Source organism: Triticum urartu, chromosome 5 (genome assembly GCF_003073215.2).
Source record: "Triticum urartu cultivar G1812 chromosome 5, Tu2.1, whole genome shotgun sequence".
In the NCBI taxonomy this organism is placed as follows: Eukaryota; Viridiplantae; Streptophyta; class Magnoliopsida; order Poales; family Poaceae; genus Triticum; species Triticum urartu.
The window spans coordinates 617,485,021-617,505,022 of record NC_053026.1 but is presented as its reverse complement, the minus strand read 5'-3'; the positions used below and the strand labels follow the sequence as shown (position 1 = coordinate 617,505,022).

General features: G+C 48.9%; 2 protein-coding genes across 5 annotated transcripts; both read left to right on the top strand.

The window, feature by feature from the left end:
• The first annotated feature begins 2,960 nt into the window (after window positions 1-2,960).
• LOC125511299 lies at window positions 2,961-6,809 on the top strand. 4 transcript variants are annotated; one of them, XM_048676630.1, is made up of 6 exons: window positions 2,961-3,269; window positions 3,641-3,797; window positions 3,969-4,260; window positions 4,358-5,546; window positions 5,666-5,812; window positions 5,926-6,809. In XM_048676630.1, exons 3-6 carry the CDS (start codon window positions 4,204-4,206, stop codon window positions 6,381-6,383), a joined length of 1,851 nt encoding a protein of 616 aa, XP_048532587.1. In that variant the 5' UTR covers window positions 2,961-3,269; window positions 3,641-3,797; window positions 3,969-4,203; the 3' UTR covers window positions 6,384-6,809. The 4 variants fall into 4 exon arrangements, with proteins under 4 accessions (XP_048532587.1, XP_048532586.1, XP_048532584.1 ...); XM_048676629.1 differs by having other exon boundaries at window positions 3,641-3,824; XM_048676627.1 differs by lacking the exon at window positions 3,641-3,797.
• Window positions 6,810-11,454: 4,645 nt separating this feature from the next.
• Window positions 11,455-15,402, top strand: LOC125511298. The gene is made up of 5 exons (XM_048676626.1): window positions 11,455-11,848; window positions 12,628-12,719; window positions 12,857-13,672; window positions 14,088-14,238; window positions 14,315-15,402. Exons 1-5 carry the CDS (start codon window positions 11,704-11,706, stop codon window positions 14,959-14,961), a joined length of 1,851 nt encoding a protein of 616 aa, XP_048532583.1. The 5' UTR covers window positions 11,455-11,703; the 3' UTR covers window positions 14,962-15,402.
• The last annotated feature ends 4,600 nt before the right edge of the window (window positions 15,403-20,002 follow it).

Here is a 20,002-nt window from a genome sequence, read left to right as displayed (position 1 = left end):
AATACGGGATTGATTGAATCCTCGACATCGTGGTTCATCCGATGAGATCATCATGGAATATGTGGGAGCCAACATGGGTATCCAGATCTTGCTGTTGGTTATTGGTCGGAGAGTTGTCTCGGTCATGTCTGCATGGTTCCCGAACCCGTAGGGTCTACACACTTAAGGTTCGGTGACGCTAGGGTTGTAGAGACATTAGTATGCGGTAACCCGAAAGTTGTTCGGAGTCCCGGATGAGATCCCGTACATCACGAGGAATTCCGGAATGGCCCGGAGGTAAAGATTTATATATAGAAAGACCAGTTTCGGCCACCGAGAAAGTTTCGGGGGTCACCGGTATTGTACCGGGACCACCGGAAGGGTCCCGGGGGTCCACCGGGTGGGGCCACCTATCCCGGAGGTCCCCATGGGCTGAAGTGGGAAGGGAACCAGCCCCTGGTGGGCTGGTGCGCCCCCCTTGGGCCTCCCCCTGCGCCTAGGGTTAGAAACCCTAGGGGTGGGGGCGCCTCCACTTGGCTTGGGGGCCAAGCCACCCCCTTGGCCGCCCCCCCCCCCCCCCATCTAGATGGGATCTAGAGGGGCCGGCGCCCCCCTGGCCCTATATATAGTGGAGGGGAGGGAGGGCAGCCGCACCCAAGTCCCTGGCGCCTCCCTCTCCCTCCGTGACACCTCTCCCTCTCGTTGGTGCTTGGCGAAGCCCTGCCAAGATCCCGCTGCTTCCACCACCACGCCGTCGTGCTGCTGGATCTCCATCAACCTCTCCTCTCCCCTTGCTGGATCAAGAAGGAGGAGACTTCTCTCCCAACCGTACGTGTGTTGAACGCGGAGGTGCCGTCCGTTCGGTGCTCGGTCATCGGTGATTTGGATCACGACGAGTACGACTCCATCAACCCTGTTCTCTTGAACGCTTATGCTCGCGATCTACAAGGGTATGTAGATGCACTCCTCTTCCCCTCGTTGCTAGATGACTCCATAGATTGATCTTGGTGATGCGTAGAAAATTTTTAGATTTCTACTACGTTCCCCAACATTTCTATCCATGTGATGCTTTTATTTTGAATTAATAAAATCCACTTTGTTGAAAATAGTTACTCCCTCTGTTTCAAATTAGTTGTTGCAGCTCTGACGGGTTACCATCTATTCACGCATGTTGAGGCTGAGGGTTTCAACCTCTTCTTTCTAAAAACAAAACATTGTTCACATGGACCAAATATTTGTTCAAAATGCTGGGGATCCAAATCAGTCGTTGCCTTGGTTTCATTTCTCATCGAAAGAACGTCTTCAGTTCAGCAAAGTGCCCAGGGCAAAATCTGACGCTGATAAGAGTTTCAGTCTTGACATGTACTCCAGAAATTTGATACATCAAGGATGTCTTGCAGATGATATAAATTAAGCATAGTGGGGCCTCCAGAAAGCCTATCTGCCCTCAACTAATTGGTTGGCAAATGTTTTCTCACTGAATTAACTTATTTTTGTGTTTTTACGTTAAAAAAAACTTCATTTTGTGTTTTTGAGTGGAACTGGACCAGAAAATGGACAAGAGCAAATTGTAGTGCATGTATGTGGCGATTGTAGTGGCACTTTACAATTCACGTAGTCTGGTTGGTGTATCTCTTTTCAGTGTTGCAAACAAAGTACACACTTATTCAAGTGTATATATTCAAGTTTAAATTAAACTGCAAAAATGTCTTATACTTAGTTACATAGGTAGTACTTCAGAGGTCTGTTTTTTCATAAGTCACCCTCTATTGTGTATCAGACAAATTCTTTTATTTATACTCTCTCAGTATCAAAATATAAGGCGTTATAGTATTTATAAAAAGTCGAGATGATACTAATTATACTTGGTCTATACAAGAATATGATATCAAGAGTCAGTTAAGACATGGAGGATGCACACAATCAAATTATTTAAAAAAAGAAACAATGATCCACAACAATAAACTACAGTGATGGTGCATTTGCGTTTCAAAAGCCATATGAATTATTACCTCCCTTTGGAAATAACTGGTTGAACTGAAACCACGTCTAGAGAGTATATCAACAAAAACTTGCTTCAAAATACAAATTAAATGATCTATTTTTCTGTGATGTATAGGCCCATCCTTTTTTTGTGTGTGCGTGAGGGAGACGTATATGCCTACAGGGAAATCCTTACGGAATGGATCTACATGGGTACGTGGAGTGCTAGTACGAATTCAGGGAGTGATTAGTTAGAATCCACAGGAAATCAGTAGGGTCCTGGGCCGCTGGATTCCGCCGCCACTCGCCACGGCATCATTCCCGTGCTTCGCTCACCTCTCGGTTGTAGCCGCTGCTCCGCGTCTCCCCTTGCAACAGCTGGCGCCCCGCCACGTCCACTGACGAGCACTGCATCGACGCACAAACAACGCTGCATTGTAGCTTTGGCAGCGCCGAGGAACCAAGCATCCCAGCAACTGCTGCATCGCTGCTCCAGCAGCCGTCGACAGCGCTGCATCGGAGCACCAGTGCCTCTCGGCAATTCTCGCGAGCATTGCATCGCAGCCCCGGCAACGCGGTTGAACGTTGCATTGCAACACCAACAACGGTGCTGCATCGGACACCGGCGCGTCTATGCGGCGTCGCGAGTGCCGCATCGCAGCACCGGCACCAATTATTATTGCCCGGTCGCTACCGCTGCATCACATCGTGCGGCCGCCCTCGCAACACGAGGGCACTGGCTGACGTGTGCCTATCTCGATTGGAGCAGCATAGACCATAGGAAGCGTGTGCGGAGAAGAAGCAGAGAGACATGGAAAAAAAAGAGTCAGGTTCCTTAGCGAACGAGACAAGGAAGGGCGATGGGTGGGACCCACGGACGCGTGGCGCGCGGGGGACACGACTTATTTGTTTCCGGAATCGGCCGGGCAATAATAATTGTTTTCCTATTTTTCCATGGATGCAATCTGTATAAAGATTTCCCCGTAGGTTTAGCATTTTGTTGAGCCGGGGTGGGGAGTGACGTCCGAATCCGCCGCGTGCCAGCCGCGTCCTCGCCACCACTCCACTCCACCAGCGTGGCGAGTGGCGGCGGCATCGCATCGCATCCGTACGGCCCTTCTCCAACCACCCCTTCTCCTTCCCTCACGCCGTTCTTTCCTCTCCGCCACTCTCCCTCTCTTTCACCCTCCCCCGCCCCGCCGGCATCGAAGATTGCCGCGACCTACTCAACACCGTGAAACTTCTCTACCCAACGCAGATCCTCTCCATCTTCCGGCTGTCCACTGGTTGCTGACCAAGAAACGAAGGTAACCCTCGCCCCTGTTTCCAAATCCTTCTCTGCTTTCTTGGCCGGCGTCTCTACTTCCTATCTGTCTACACGGGTGCCTCTGCGATCTCGATCTATTGGTGTTCTTGGGGGATCCTACTCCGGTTCTTGGCAATTGTCTTTCCTTTATAACTATATATATACTGAAATCTTTCGCCTTAATTAAGCTTCATAGCACTAGTCTTGGGCCGGGGAGGTTTCTGCCTCAAGGAAACCGCGGGTGTGGGCGACTCCTCTGAATTCTCAATCATCCATTAGTTTTTCAGACTGTTTGTAGAGTAGTTCTTTCTTCATGCGTCAGTCTCTTGCTGTGATTCTGAACTGGCGGTTATTCACCAACTTCCTTTTCAGACAGAAGTGGTTACACAGTGCCTGGACGGGAAACCAAGATCAGTTTCTCACCCAATTCACTGCCCCAATCGTGCTGCAATTCCCCCCTTGTCATTTTCTCCTTCTCGAACGGAAACGAACGGCCCCAGAGAAATTCGGAGGCTGGCACAACGGATCCGTACAGCTCATGAGCGTCTATTTTGCAGTTTGTTTGTTTGTTTGTTTCCCCTTATTGTTTCTGCTGTTGCGTGAATCAATTTCTTTTGTCCTGCTGCTGCAGCTGTTTGACTCCAATCAATCAGTCACACTCTTCCAAAACTGCTGATTGATTTATTGATTGATGATGCAGTGCTGCTGCTAGCTGCCAAGACGACTCCTCCGGCTCTTCCCGGCGTCCCGGGTCACTCTGGCCTTCCTCGTGGCGCCCCCGCTCCGTCGCGCGCTGAATAATGGGGCCTGGGGGCACAGGAGCACGCCATCTCCGCGCCGTCGCTGCTGCCGCGGAGAGCCTCTCCCATAGACAACGGCTAAGCACATGATCGCAAACACGCTCTGTTTTGGGAGCTGATCGGGATTCAGCGGCCATGGCCAAGATGAGCTGCTTCTCCATCCTGCTCACCGGCCGGAGGCAGAAACGAGTGGTACGTGTTTGAATGGTTCTGTCTACCTGTGAGTTTGGAACTTTCGATCGGTGAAGCTTGGTTGCATGTTTTGATTTTGTGTCTCTACTCTGTTCAGCAGGTTGGTGATGCCGACAAGGGTGGTGGAACTGAGAACGATCGCGCCACGGTGAAGCCGGTGGCGGTGGAGTCTACTGACGCGCCGCCGGCGGTTGCCGCTGCCATGGTGGAGAAATGCGGCGACAAGATCGTCGCCGATGTGGTCATCGTGGTGGCGCACAAGGGCGCCAGTGAGGTGTCGCCAGCAAGATCGGACAGTCTGTCTGACGACATTGATTTCGAGTTCCACCCGCAGCACAAGTCCGTCGGCTTCGACGTCCAGGGACCGGAGAAGCATGCCACTGGCACCGTGCCGGACGCGCGTCCGGTGGCCGCGAGCGCCGGGGAGGAGGCCGCGACGGCGGTGGTGGAGGAGGCTGCGGCAGCGGAGGTGGAGGTGGACCCGTCGGCGAAGCTCAAGCGCTCGTGCTCCAACATCGAGACGAAGCGGCCTGGCCCGAGGGACGCCCCGGGCACGCGGGTGCGGTCGCGCTCCTACGGCGACCTGCCGGGCGACCTCCTCGTGGTCACCACCCCGCGGCGCGCGCACGAGGCGAGCCCCAATGCGTCGGTGAAGACGTCGCGCACCGCCGACGGCGTTATGCTCAAGCGGCGGTCGTCTAGCCAGGTGCTGCCGTCGCGGAGCCGGAAGCTGTGGTGGCGGCTCTTCCTCTGGAGCCACCGCAACTTGCACCGGCCCTGGTCGGCGCGCCCAAGCGACGCTGGCACTCCCCGCGGCGGGTACACGTCGGACACGCTCGAGGAGCCGGCCGACCGCAAGAAGAAGAAGGCGATGGTGGACGAGTCGCCGCCGCAGCCGCCATCGCAGAACCAGTGGGTCGCCTTCTGCGCCGACCACTCCCTGAGCGACCGCGTCAGCGACTGGGTGAGCAGCATCGACAACAGCGGGTGCCTCCGCATCGCCGAGGAGGAGGACGACGGTGGCGACCAGAGCATGGACCTCATCGACGACCGCGTGGCGCGTCCGCGTCCCATGGAGGCCGGGGAGACGTCGGGTAAGGGGGGCCACGGCAAGCTGGCCAAGCGGTGCGCGGCGGCGGACGACGTGGCCCAGGCCAACAGCATCGTCCAGTCCCTCAACGGCTTCTCCTCCGTGGCGCACATCTCCGGGATGGGCCTCAAGGTCGTGCCCATGATCGCGCCCTTCTCCAACCTCCGCGCCGTCAACCTCTCCGGCAACTTCATCGGTAAGCACAGCACCGCCGTCCGGCAAATACAATCCAGCAATGTCAATTGCTACTGTACCAGACAGTAGCACTTTCAGACATTCTGCTGCTGAATTTGTGCTGTTCTGTTCGTCATGCAGTTCATATCTCCCCCGGATCGCTGCCGAAGGGCCTGCACACGCTGGATCTGTCGCGGAACAAGATCGCCAACGTCGAGGGGCTCCGGGAGCTGACGAAGCTGCGCGTGCTGAACCTCAGCTACAACCGGATCTCGCGCATCGGCCACGGTAATTCCCAGACCTGGGGTTCTTGCATTGCACTGCGCATCTTCAGTAAATCCTGCTTCTGCGAAGCAACATTTTGTGTACAATCCTGCTTATGGATGTGGGTGATGGATCAGGGCTGTCGAACTGCACGGCGATGAGGGAGCTGTACCTGGCGGGGAACAAGATCGGCGACGTGGAGGGGCTGCACCGGCTGCTGAGGCTGGCGGTGCTGGACCTGGGCTTCAACAGGCTCACCACGGCCAAGGCGCTGGGCCAGCTGGTGGCCAACTACCACTCCCTCCTGGCGCTCAACCTGGTGGGCAACCCCGTGCAGGCCAACGTCGGCGACGACGCGCTGCGCAAGGCCGTCACCGACCTCCTCCCGCAGCTGGCCTACCTCAACAAGCAGCCCCTCAAGCCGCGGGAGGCGGCCACTGACAGCGTCGCGCGCGCGGCGCTCGGCACGGGAGGGCGCAGGAGGGGGGCGCCGCGGCGCCTGAGCCAGAGCCCCGGGTCGTCGTCGTCGTCGTCGTCCAGGAGCAGGTCCAAAGGCAGGCAGCACCACGGCTCGAGCATGACGGCAAGGAAGTGAACGATGATCAACTCTTCTTTTTACTCCTAGAAGAAGAAGGAAGGAAGGCCTCGGCCCCGACGGCAGAGGACACTGCCACATTGGTATCCATCGGTCCTCGCCGGCCGCTTCACGGAGCGTCGCCGCCGTCCTGCTGATCACTCTGGGAGTTGTGTGGACTCGTAGATGGTTGGAAATCATGCGTTTGGGAGCATCCAAGGTGTATATTATTTAGCCCCAAGAAATTTGCGAGGGTTTGGAGTTTGCCATAAGAACTACCGGTACGGAAGGAAGCACTGGCGTGGGTTGGTCGACGCTCTCGGACAAGAAGGGTGAGACGTCAGTTGTCGTTGAGGGCATTCGGTTGCTCTACCTCTTCGACGGATATTAGCATTCCCTTGAGAACGTGAACTTGGGGATACATCTGTGTCTCCATCATTTTGGTTATCTCGCTGCTTTGTATTATACTCCCTTCGTCCGGAATTACTTGTCGTAGAAGTAGATGTATTTAGATGTATTTTAGTTCTACGTACATCCATTTCTGTGACAGGTAATTCGAAACGGAGGGAGTACTAGATGACCGGTTGAGCCAAACGGCAGAGTCCCGCTTGAAACCATGAGTACTTTGAAAATAATTGGACTGTTAGTAACTTTGGTGTGAGGAACTACTTAGGCTACCAACACAAACTCTTTTAATCAAAAAATAATAAGGATTTCTCTTTACAGATATATACTTAACGTGCGCAATTTGTGATCAATCACATTTTCGAAAATGGAATTGGAATAGTTGTTAACATAGGTAACACTTTTCAATTAAGATAGCATATGACAATATATAAATGAAGGTTTGGTTCTTCTTAGGGATTCACCAACTATTAGTGCACACATACTCAGACCCAACAAAATATTTCTTCACTAGGAACCAACTAGCTACATCACACAGCGAGGCTCCATCATCCGTGAAATCGGATTCTTTGTGATATGAATATGTGCCTTTGGTATGGAGCAGACAAATTGATTCACGAGTAAGCCAGTCAAGGTCAGCAATAGCATCACGAGTAAATATGATATTTTTGCTTTATCTTTTTTTTGCAGGGAATATTTTTGCTTTATCGGGAGTCATTCTCGATGGCGAAAATTAACCGCCTCTAGAAGATCTTGTACAATTACCAGCATATGGTTCATCATCCCCTCCTGCACGAAGAATTTCACTTTTCGGAAATTAATCTTAAGGTCAGACAACAACTCAAACATGTATAGTACTATCTCCGTCCTCGTCTTCTTCGCATTTTGTGCGATTGGGGAGGAGATTTCACCCGGGGGGGGGGGGGGGGGGGGGGGGGGGGGGGGGGGAAGTTGGGTGGTGATTAAACATGCGTCGGGTTCCTGGTCCAGGTGTGAAGTTGATCCTCCATAAGATGACAGCTCCTTCATGTGAATCTTGTGCCAATGTTTCCGTGCTCCAAATAGACAGTCGGATAGTGATATCACGCCGTCCCGTTCGTCCGGTTGCGACCAGAAAACCTTGCTTAACACGTACGGGTAGGAGTAGGATTTCTCAAGCCATTAGTAGATTGGATTGGATTACGCTAGCATGCATGCTACCCTGTATACAGTTGTGTAGGCAGTTCAGAGTTTTCGGATTTTTTTGAATTTTTCTGTTTTTCTTAATTTACTGTTCATTAGGTGTAGATGAGTCTGGGCATCGAATTGAATCTTCGTTTCAGAGACTCTTTTGCTGTCTATGTTTTCGAGTGATAACGCAGCGCAGAGACTGAAACTAGGGACTCAAAGTCCACTTGTTGACGGTGCAACGGTTGAGTAGTCTCACGGCCGCGCGCGACCGGGCACCGGCTCTCGCTTAATATCAGCGGGGCGTGTCCAGTGATCACATGGGCACGTTACGTTACGTACGTGGAGTTTTTTTTATGTGGAAGGAGTGGTACAGAAAATATACTACGGATTAGGAAGACCAGTTGAGTTGTATACAGCGGAGACAGAGACGACCTGCATGCGAGTGTGAAAGCTCAAACTTGGGACGCGCGAGTAGAGTAGCCAGGAGTATTAGGTGCCGGGTCGTGGTCGACCGCAGCCGACTTCCAATTTGTTAGTAATACAAATTCCGACGCGCGTCGTGTGGTAGCGTTCGTCAGCACCGTCCGAATTATGTATGCACTTGTCCTAATCTCGATCGATGGGGCGGGAAATTTCTACTCCTGCGCGGGCGGTCAGCTGCACCGGCCGTGTGTGTATATCTAGGAAGATCGAACCGTGCTATACGTACGACATTTCACGTACGAATTCTGTCCGACGGACCAGATCCAACCGTAGTTGGATTCAAACTCCAGCGACGGCTGGATGTTGCATCGTACCAAGTCGAACAAGTCATAGTCGTACGTGTAGTAGTTTCGATTCTCAAATTTCAGTTTCGTCCTACCTATACAAGGTCTCCCCTCCTGGCGCGAAGAGAAAAACAATTCTACCATACGTGAGATATTTCATGCATGGATCCATCCATCATGGTTGCTTTAGTATTCACCACCTTCCGATTATTTTGGTGTTCTATCATGTATCAGCAAGAGAGATTGGCCGTGTTAATCAAATGAAATGATGATGAATTTGTTGCACTGGTCACTTGATGGTTGGCAATTCAACATTTGCTCGGGATCTGTATATATATGTGATCATTCCGTATCAGGATTGTTCCGGTTTCAAGGCACCTTCCGCGACGACCAGCCCGGCGTGGAGGCATATGTACAAATAACCGCGATCGAACCACGTGCACGCGTATGTACAAATAACCGCTGTTTGTGAATATACATACACCTCCGACGTGTTTGGTTACCTGCATAGTTTTTTGCCTCTTTGCATATGTCTCTTTTTTTTCTTTTGAACAACAACCACACATTGCATTAAACATGGGATTACAACGTCTACACACGTGAAAGCCATACAGGACTACTAGAAAGACCGGTGACATGAAGCTAACCATCGCCCACCATCGATCACCGTCACCGCCGGAGCATCACCGGGACATAGAGGAGGGTATCCACCATGCCCAGATCTAGTAGAGCACCTTTGCAGACATGGCCGCTTTTCGAGCCGAAGAACTGGCCGGCCGTTAGTGAGGAGACCGGGGCAATGTGGCGCGTCGGCCAGGAATCATATCCGTGTCCACCAAATCCCGACACCGGCCTCTTTACTCGACATGGACGTGTGACTTGGTTGGGGCTGAGTGAGCTAATACAGGCCCAAGACCATGTTGTGCATATTGTTTAGTTGTCTGCATGTAGCCTGGCTGCATCAGGGTTTTCCTAGCGTTGAGTTGTATACAGTGGAGACAGAGACGAGTTGCGAGTGTGGATGCAGTTCAAACTTGGGACGCGCGCGAGTAGAGTAGCCAGGAGGTGCCGGGTCGTGGTCGATCGCAGCCGACCTTCGATTTGTTATTACGTATACGACAATCGCCAGGCGCGTAAGTATGGAGCGTAAACACGACACAGCACGTCAGCACCGTCCTAATTATGTATGCATCTGTCCTAATCTCTCGATCGATGAGGCGGGAAATATCTAAGCCAGAGTGCACCTGCGCGCGCGGTTTGAAAACCGAAATTTGGAGCGTGGTTCTATCTAACTACATGTAGGAGAGTACTAGGAGACTAGGTAGGAGCATTAGTTAATCGGTCAGCTGCACCGGGCGTGCATGTGTACGCCTCACCAACAAAGATTTGCAAATTTCAGTTTCGTAGTACATTGTCTGGAAGCTTCGGGGCATCGGGAGCCGTGGAAAGTGTGATCATTTGGTTAACAATACATACACTCCACCAGCACCAGTCAATTCATTTGGTTGTTTGGGCAACTTGTCTAAAAAAGAAAGGGTCTGTCTAGGATACATATGTCACATCTAAGCTGATGTCCACTCTGTTTGTGGTTTATTTTTTTATTTTTATTTTTTTATTTCTTGTTGCTACATTATATACTTGTAGGAGCTTAGTTGTAACATCCTTAAAAAACATCTAGATGTGAATTAGACAAACTGAAAAGAAAAAGTTGTTCGGACAAACGGAACTAGCCGAAACGAAGGCCACCGGCTCCATTGTTTAACCTTTTTATTTATTATACTTCCTTTGTTTCTAAATATTATTTTTCTAGACATTTCAAATGGTTACAATATACAAATGTATGTAGACATATTTTGCTTTGGATATTTAAATTTTTTTAAAAGACAAATATTTAGGAACGTAGGGAAGGGAGTAGTACGATCACTTCACTGTCATCCCTTCCCTTCTCTTCCCGTGGACAGTACACACTACAGACACTATAATTAATCAATTGCGTGCCCGGGCGACCGGCAGGGCAGGCACCGTACGTCGTTGCCGGCCAACTGTTGAACGCTCCCCGCCTAATCAAGTACTCCTCCTGCTATGCTTGATTGGCGAGATGGGCGGACCACGCAAGAGAGACCGACCGTGTCAAACGACGATGAAATTGTTGCACTGATCACTCTCTCGATCTGTATATGACCATTCCGTATCAAGATTTTCGCCTAAAAAAGATTTTCTTTCTTTTCCCCTCGAAAAAGAAAGAAAGATTGTTCCACTTTTCCGGCACCTCCCGCCCCGCGACGACCTGCCCGGCAGGGGAGGCTTTCCCAATTCGGACGATGCGATCGGACCACGTGCAGGCAACCATCGCCCAGTATTGCCACCTCCCACGAATCGAGCACACGCGTTTTTTGCGTACGCGCTCTGCTCTCAGTGTATGGTCGGCATTTTTTTTTCATGTACGGAGAATAGTTTACACCGCTTGCACACGCTAATGAAGGGGCAAGTGATTAATTAATTAGTGGCCACGTCGTCCATGTGAATGTGAATGTGATGTGAGCCAGTCTCACATTCTGGAGTCTGGACTCTGGACTCTGAACTCTGAACTGGCTGGCCAGAGCGCTTCATAAGAAGCAGCAGACAAATTTCGCACTACTGTCACCAAAAAGAAAAGAAAATTTTGCTGTCAGCACGGGCCCACGCGCAGGGAGGGCAGGGGGAGGGGGTACAATAATGAGACAAGCGAGGATGCCGGAACGTGAGCGGAAATCCACGGGGGCGCGAGGCCAGAGGGCCGGTCGAAACAAAAGGGCAGGTGCGGAATTCCTTGCGCGCAACCGCCCGCTGCCGCGCGGGCGCAGCAGCGCAAGCGCCGCCACCCGACGCGCCTCCTCCCGGATTCCCCTCCTTCCCCGACGCGACCGCCCCAAATCCAGCCCCTCCGCCTCCCCGCGCCGGCTCGCTCCCTCAAATACGCTCCTGCCCGCTGTCTCTGCCTCGTCTCTTGGCGGGCCAGGATGATGGGCGGCGGCGGCACCCGCGGGCGGCGGAGGTGGACGCAGCGGTCGTGCCGGGCGGGAGGACCGGGCGGGGTCGTCACGCGGACGGTGGCGGCGCCGGAGGATCGCGGCGCGAGCGCGGCTACGCGGCGGAGCGCTGCAGGTTAGCGTCCGGTGTACTGCTGCTTAACTGTAATTGTCGTGCGCTTTGGATTCCTTGTCGTGTTCCTGGTGCTTGCTTTTATGCCTGCCTAATTCGTCGTGCTGTTTTCGGTCGATTTCGCTGGGCCGTTTCAAACGGATGTTGGTTGCTAGTTAGATTGCTTCCGGAAATGAATGGAGGCTTGTTAAGCTGTTATGGAAATTAGTTGCTTGGTTGCATCGCTTAATCAGTTGCTTCCAGGACATAATCAGGGAGAAACCATGGAAATTGTAATTATTACAAAAAAAATAAAATACAGGCATCCTCTGTTTAGCGTTTGTCCCAGGAAAACAAACAACGAGCAAGAGATCATGCAAGATTTCTGAAGAACTGGTCCGTCTGGAAAAATTTAAACAACATCATACTAGTGTAGAGTAGGGTAAAACTTGGGAACGTGGAGGATGAGGACGAGTCAACGTCAGTATGAGCCCAAACTTGCATCGCAATTCCCCTTTATTTTTTTGATGCCGATTTAGATGCATACTCTTGACAATTCAGATGCGCGAACAATCTAAACAAGTAAGCAAGCAGAAGGATCCAACTTAATTTCGCCGTCCCTTGCGACGCCTCTGTAACTCTATTATATTTGGTGGCATGCGTATGCAACCATTTTAGATCGATGTGACTTCGCTTGCGTGCTGATCTTTGAATGGTTCTTGCTATGCATCAAAGAAAATAAACTACCATAAAACAAAGAGGACTGCTTACTTTGGAGTTGACCTCTTCTTGTTTTGCTTCAGGGTTTGCTCATGTGGACAAGCAGCAGCGTCTCTACGGACTATCATCACAAGATTCCACAAGTAGCAGTAGATCTACAATAATAGAAGATTTTGTAAGTTGTTCACTTGCTCGCTATTCTTCGATCAACAGTATATAGTATAAAATTTCTGCTACTTGGAAACATTTTATATTCTTAAACTGCTCCATTGTTTGTTGCTTTTCGTTTCTGATTTCTTTTTCTTGATGCAGCTTCATTCGGATTTATGTGAATATAAGCATAAGAGGTCCAGCGGCAATGCTACAAAATGCCTTCCTAACCACCATTCTCTGTCATCCATGATGTCAGAATCAAGGAATCATAGTGCAGCAACTGAAATGCCGGCAGCTTCTGAAAAACCTTCCTTTTCATGGCCAACAGAGAAGCAAGTCCCCAACAATAAAAATCTTTTTCCTGCCACCAGTACTGTGTCGGATAATGGGTCGCCCTACCGTCCTAAATTTCATCTTGACAGAGGTAGGAACAATGCAAAGCAGACTCCAACACCCAAAGAATCCAGTGGCATGTGCAGTTTCAGTTATCAATTAGCTAGAGGTGCTGGAAGATCTGATTCTATGAAGATGGGCCCTACAAGTGCAAAGTGCTCCCTTGCAGAGACAATGTCGATGTTACGTCAACGGCGGTTTGGTCGCAGTTACCAGAATCAAAACCGCATCGGTGCATTAAATCAGAGGCATAAGAACACACAATCTGGAGGAGCAATCAACATGGTAAAGAAAGAGGAGACTTATAATCAGTCTGATTTGTCAACAGGAAGACACTGGCAAACTTTGTTGGATAATGCATTAGTTCGAGGGAGGTTACAGCCACTCAATGAGGAATCACCTGAACAACTGTGGAGCTGTACAAACAGTGAATCTGATAAGGCGATATGCTTTTCCTCCGGTGGCAGCATTGATGGTTTGCAAGTATCTTTTTCAAGTGACACTAGTGACACAAGTGATAACTCCAATTTATCTTCTCTGGGTACAGTGTCAAATGATCAGTGGAGGATGTCCTTCAAGAAGGTAATTACAAAAGAACTATTCGTAATAATACTGATCAAATGCTTCACCAGTAACTCATTTAGTATCTAGGAGTGTTTTCTTATGATACTATGTTGCATAGGAGCTTTGGTTATTTTACAAGTCGGTAGAATTAGAAACATAGGGCAGGTTTCTGTTTGCAACTTGTTACTCTACACGACCTGCCATAAGTTTGGTTCGTTTCACTTTTGGTTACTTTTTATAAGTCTGTAGAATCAGAAACATGGGGCGGGCTTCTGTTTCCAACTAGTTATGCTATTTACTTTCACTCAAAATAAGCTTACTACTAAGCTATCAATTGTCAGTATATTAGTAGAAACTATTTTATCTGTCTTCTAATTTTGCTTTAGCTCAAATATGGTAGCTAACCTGAGCCTCTTCTTCTGTTGTACATCAGGTACACTGTCCACTTGCTGCACGGATAAATTATATCCCCCGAGCTTCCTGCAAGGAGATTGAGCAGGCAAGCCCTGTATCTGTTCTTGAATATCCAGCTGGGGATTTTTCTGATGCTGAAAACATCAAGCAGGATACAACAGATCCTCATGGTCAGCTATCTTGCCATTCAAATGTTTCAATCATTCTTTTCTGTAGCTAATAATTCTGTGTTACTCTTCAATGCAGCTCCCCAGCTAAGGCATGAGCTTCCATCAGAAGAAAATATTACCGAGGTAGCAGTGGATGCTGCAATTAATAATTACTTGTGCTCTGAGATGGAGGCTACTGAAACTGATGAAACCATACAGCTGGTTGAAGACACCCCTTGTGAATTTGAGGACGAAGAGGAAAGAGAGTTCTGCTACTTGCTGGACGTTCTAATTGCTTCTGGTATTCATGGCGTTGAGGAGGATCAGCTGTACAAGGTGTGCCAGTCCCTTGATTGCCCTGCAAGCTATGACGTGTTTGACAAGCTTGAGAAGAAATACAAAAAAGTGGCTCAATGGTCAAGGGCAGACAGGAAGCTCACCTTCGACATGGTAAACTCCATACTGTCGGAAATTCTTGCCCCATGTTTGGACATGCACCCTTGGGCAACTACCGCGAGGAATATGGCGCCAGCGTGGGGCTCAGAGGGCCTGTTGGAGAAATTGTTGCAGGTCTTGACTCGGCGGCGAGAAGAACTTGCGCCAAGAGTGCATAAGGAGAAACAAGTGTTAAATCAGAAATGGCCAGATTTGGCAGATTACATCGAGAGGGCAGGTAGGGATGTTGAGAGGATGATAAAGGATGATCTTCTGGAAGAGCTGGTTCTGGAGTTGATGTCCAGCTAGTTGCAAAGCTACTGCTGGAGTTGGTGTCAGCTTTCTTAGGCCCAAGGAGGTTACAAAGTTGCTGTAGGAGTGTAGGTCATTGCTTTCTGTGTTAGGCCAGGTTGATCATTGGTTGTACGGAGTATTTGTTTCTTTGGTCCTTAAGGTCAGAGTTCCCCCAATTTTTTGTTAAACAAGTTGTTGACACTTTTTTTTTGTGTCGAGTCGCCGTGCTTGTTGTAGCATATTATTCGAGAAGATGCTTGTTGTAGGATATAGGGTATGGGACAGGAAGTGGTGTGGTCTGTTAGGTTAGGTGAGGGAGGCACATAGTTGAAATTCATTCTTGGTACCAAAGGGGAGTAAAATGTGGGAGAGTTGTTTCCCCTTTTTTGGATTTTGTCAGTCGTTACAATTATGTAAATCAGGTCGGTCAGTTATAGTCATGAACATTTATATTCTTATCTTTTTGCACGAACAGCTATGATTATTATTGCGTACACGAGAAATAAAACTCGTAGATAAAGTTGAGCGTATATGTTTCCTTATATCTCTAGGACTGAATTTATAGTTTCACCATTGTTCTGTTGATGTTGCATTCACTGAATATTGACTGAAAGATGTACATTTTTTCTGAATGATGCTGGAGAACTGCATGTATAATACTGCCTCCATTCCAGAATATAAGGTGCATCAATTTTCGTAAAAATAAACACATGTAAATTTGACCTGGATTACACTGCAATACAAAAAATATATATATATATATATATAATATAAAAATACTTCTCATGATGGTTCTAATGATACAATTTTGGTATTATTATATGATCAATACTTTTTTTTCTAAAAACTTTGAACATGCACATGTTTGACTTTAAAAAAACTAATACATCTTATTATTATTTTTGAACTCAATACATCTTATAATTTGAAATGGAGCAAGTATTAAAGAAGGGAAGGTTTTACACGACCAACATACACCCAGCAAACCAAGAAAAGGAAGAGAAGCAAAAGCAAAGCCGCAGGCACAACTCGCTATAAATAGATGGCGAAAAAGAAAATATGACGGTCACACACAAAACGAAGACATGAAAAGAGAACACCAACTCTAGCGACCGTAAATTTTTTTAGAAAATATTATAAAAATGAAACGACAAAAACTTGGATCCATCCATTGCCTAGCATTGGTTTTAATCTGATGGATGACTCTTCGCAATGGCAAGTGTTTCTTGTTGAAAATCCTGTCGTTCCTCTCCCTCCAAATGCGCCCTAGATTATTAGGATTTAGGAGTGCCGATGAATTTAGAGCCTTCCTCTTTGTGCCATGAGTCCTCGACCTGGCCTCCTGCCACCACTCATCTATTGGAAGAAGGGCCGAGGGAGCAATTTCGCTCATATTTGCCTACTGCAACACCGAGCTCCGAATGATCAAAATGGCACTGCGACACATACGGAGGTGCAGAAGCGTCTCTTGTGTAGAGTTATGAAAACAACAAGAATCGTTATGAGGTAAATCCCTCTTGGATTTAGAGAACGGGCAGAAGTACTTTTTTCTGGAACTATCGCTGGATTCAAGGATGGTCCGTGGAGGATCTTGCGCCGAGGTTTTCAGTGATGTAAATCCGATCATCAGGTTGCGCAAAACCGTTCCTAAAGCGACTGCGAATTGTACTTCAACCAAAGATATCAAGGGTCAGATCTGTTCAGGAAAGTTTGTGTTGATCTGACCCTTGATATCCCGGGACTCAAAGAATAGCACTTTTCTGGGATTTGCCGTTGAAGTGCAAACTAGAAGTCTAGAACCTCCGTTCGAAATTAACGGTCGCTAATTTCGAACGGAAGGAGTATATCTTTGGCTCATCGTTAAAGGTATATTTTCTTTTTTTTAAAGAGGAGGCTGGTGCCCGGTTTTAAATTAATGAAGCCCTTACAATCAATAGTACAACTCAACGCAACCCGAACAATACGGAAACAAACAGACAGAAACAAAAACAAAAACTTCAGCAAGATATAAGGGTGCCCAAAAGCAGCAGCTAAGTCCAAAAAACAAAGTCCAAAGACTCTCGAACATGATCGAAGAACCGACGCTGCGCAGAAAAGAATAACCGAAAGGGAGGCCTTCGAACACAACCACCTCGCCAGACCTAGCTCTTCGAAAGAGCACCATCGTTGAAGCATGGAACCATCACATGCAGAGAAGCAGTTGCCATCCACGAACCCACCCGACGGCCAAAAATGGAACCGTGCTCATGAAACAGAGCTTCCAAGGAGGGAACGACACCACAACGTCGCCACCGTCCGGTCTAGAACATGCCAGACCAAGGATTTCACCCAGAGCCCAAGGTGGACGGAGGCCACCCACGATGACACCTCCAGGAAGGGAAACGGCGCACGGGAGCGTCGCTATCACACGGACAAAATCAGGCAGAGCTTTCGCTCGGTATGTGACCCCCATCACCCAAGTCCATCCGCCATGGCCGACCACGGGGAGATGCAGACGACGACCGAATCCGAGCAAGGTAGAAGCGAAGACCACACCCGCACAACGGACGCCTCCCGAGTGAGCCACCTCGTTGCCCACACGGCCGAGGGAACACACGAGCACCTGCGCAACGGCACCTGCCGGAATGGTGCCACCACGCCCACCATCCGGAGCCGCTGCTCCGGCAACCAAAGAGATCCACCCTCACCCACCACCCACCGGGCGGTGAACCGCAAGAACACAGCAGGCCACCCTAGCCGCCGCACTAGCTCAACTCTGGCACCCGCTGCCTGTTGGGGAACGTAGTAATTTCAAAAAAAATTCCTACGCACACGCAAGATCATGGTGATGCATAGCAACGAGAGGCGAGAGTGTTGTCCACGTACCCTCGTAGACCGAAAGCGGAAGCGTTAGCACGACGCGGTTGATGTAGTCGTACATCTTCACGATCCGACCGATCAAGTACCGAACGTACGACACCTCCGAGTTCAGCACAAGTTCAGCCCGATGACGTCCCGCGAACTCCGATCCAGCCGAGTGTTGAGGGGGAGTTTCGTCAGCACGACGGCGTGATGACGATGTTGATGATCTACCGACGCAGGGCTTCGCCTAAGCACCGCTACAGTATTATCAAGGTGGACTATGGTGGAGGGAGGCACCGCACACGGCTAAGAGACGATCAACTTGATCAACTTATGTGTCTAGAGGTGCCCCCTGCCCCCGTATATAAAGGAGCAAGGGGGGAGGAGGCCGGCCCTAGGAGGGGGCGCGCAAGTGTGGAGTCCTACTAGGACTCCCTAGTCCTAGTAGGATTCCACCTCCCATATGGAATAGGAAAAGAGGAAGGGAAAAGGAGAAGGAAGGAAGGGGGCGCCCCCCTTCCCTAGTCCAATTCGGACCAGACCAAGGGGAGGGGTGCGGCCACCCTTGAGGCCCTTTTCCTTCTTTCCCGTATGGCCCAATAAGGCCCAATACATATTCCCGTAACTCTTCGGTACTCCGAAAAATACCCGAATCACTCGGAACCTTTCCGATGTCCGAATATAGTCGTCCAATATATCGATCTTTACGTCTCGGCCATTTCGAGACTCCTCGTCATGTCCCCGATCTCATCCGGGACTCCGAACTCCTTCGGTACATCAAAACATATAAACTCATAATATAACTGTCATCGTAGCGTTAAGCGTGCGGACCCTACGGGTTCGAGAACTATGTAGACATGACCGAGACACGTCTCCGGTCAATAACCAATAGCGGAACCTGGATGCTCATATTGGCTCCTACATATTCTATGAAGATCTTTATCGGTCAGACCACATAACAATATACGTTGTTCCCTTTGTCATCGGTATGTTACTTGCCCGAGATTCGATCGTCGGTATCTCAATACCTAGTTCAATCTCGTTACCGGCAAGTCTCTTTACTCGTTCCGTAACACATCATCCCGCAACTAACTCATTAGTTGCAATGCTTGCAAGGCTTATAGTGATGTGCATTACCGAGTGGGTCCAGAGATACCTCTCCGACAATCGGAGTGACAAATCCTAATCTCGAAATACGCCAACCCAACAAGTACCTTCAGAGACACCTGTAGAGCACCTTTATAATCACCCAGTTACGTTGTGACGTTTGGTAGCACACAAAGTGTTCCTCCGGCAAACGGGAGTTGCATAATCTCATAGTCACAGGAACATGTATAAGTCATGAAGAAAGCAATAGCAATAAACTAAACGATCAAGTGCTATGCTAACGGAATGGGTCAAGTCAATCACATCATTCTCCTAATGATGTGATCCCGTTAATCAAATGACAACTCTTTGTCTATGGCTAGGAAACATAACCATCTTTGATCAACGAGCTAGTCAAGTAGAGGCATACTAGTGACACTCTGTTTGTCTATGTATTCACACATGTATCATGTTTCCGGTTAATACAATTCTAGCATGAATAATAAACATTTATCATGATATAAGGAAATAAATAATAACTTTATTATTGCCTCTAGGCATATTTCCTTCAGTCTCCCACTTGCACTAGAGTCAATAATCTAGTTCACATTGCCATGTGATTTAACACCAATAGTTCACATCACCATGTGATTAACACCCATAGTTCACATCGTCATGTGACCAATACCCAAAGGGTTTACTAGAGTCAATAATCTAGTTCACATCGCTATGTGATTAACACCCAAAGAGTACTAAGGTGTGATCATGTTTTGCTTGTGAGAGAAGTTTATTCAACGGGTTTGCTACATTCGGATCCGTATGTATTTTGCAAATTTCTATGTCAACAATGCTCTGCACGGAGCTACTCTAGCTAATTGCTCCCACTTTAAATATGTATCCATATTGAGACTTTGAGTCATCTGGATCAGTGTCAAAACTTACATTGACGTAACCCTTTACGACGAACCTTTTGTCACCTTCATAATCGAGAAACATATCCTTATTCCACTAAGGATAATTTTGATCAATGTCCAGTGATCTACTCCTAGATCACTATTGTATTCCCTTGCCAAACACAGGGCAGGGTATACAATAGGTCTGGTACACAGCATGGCATACTTTATAGAAC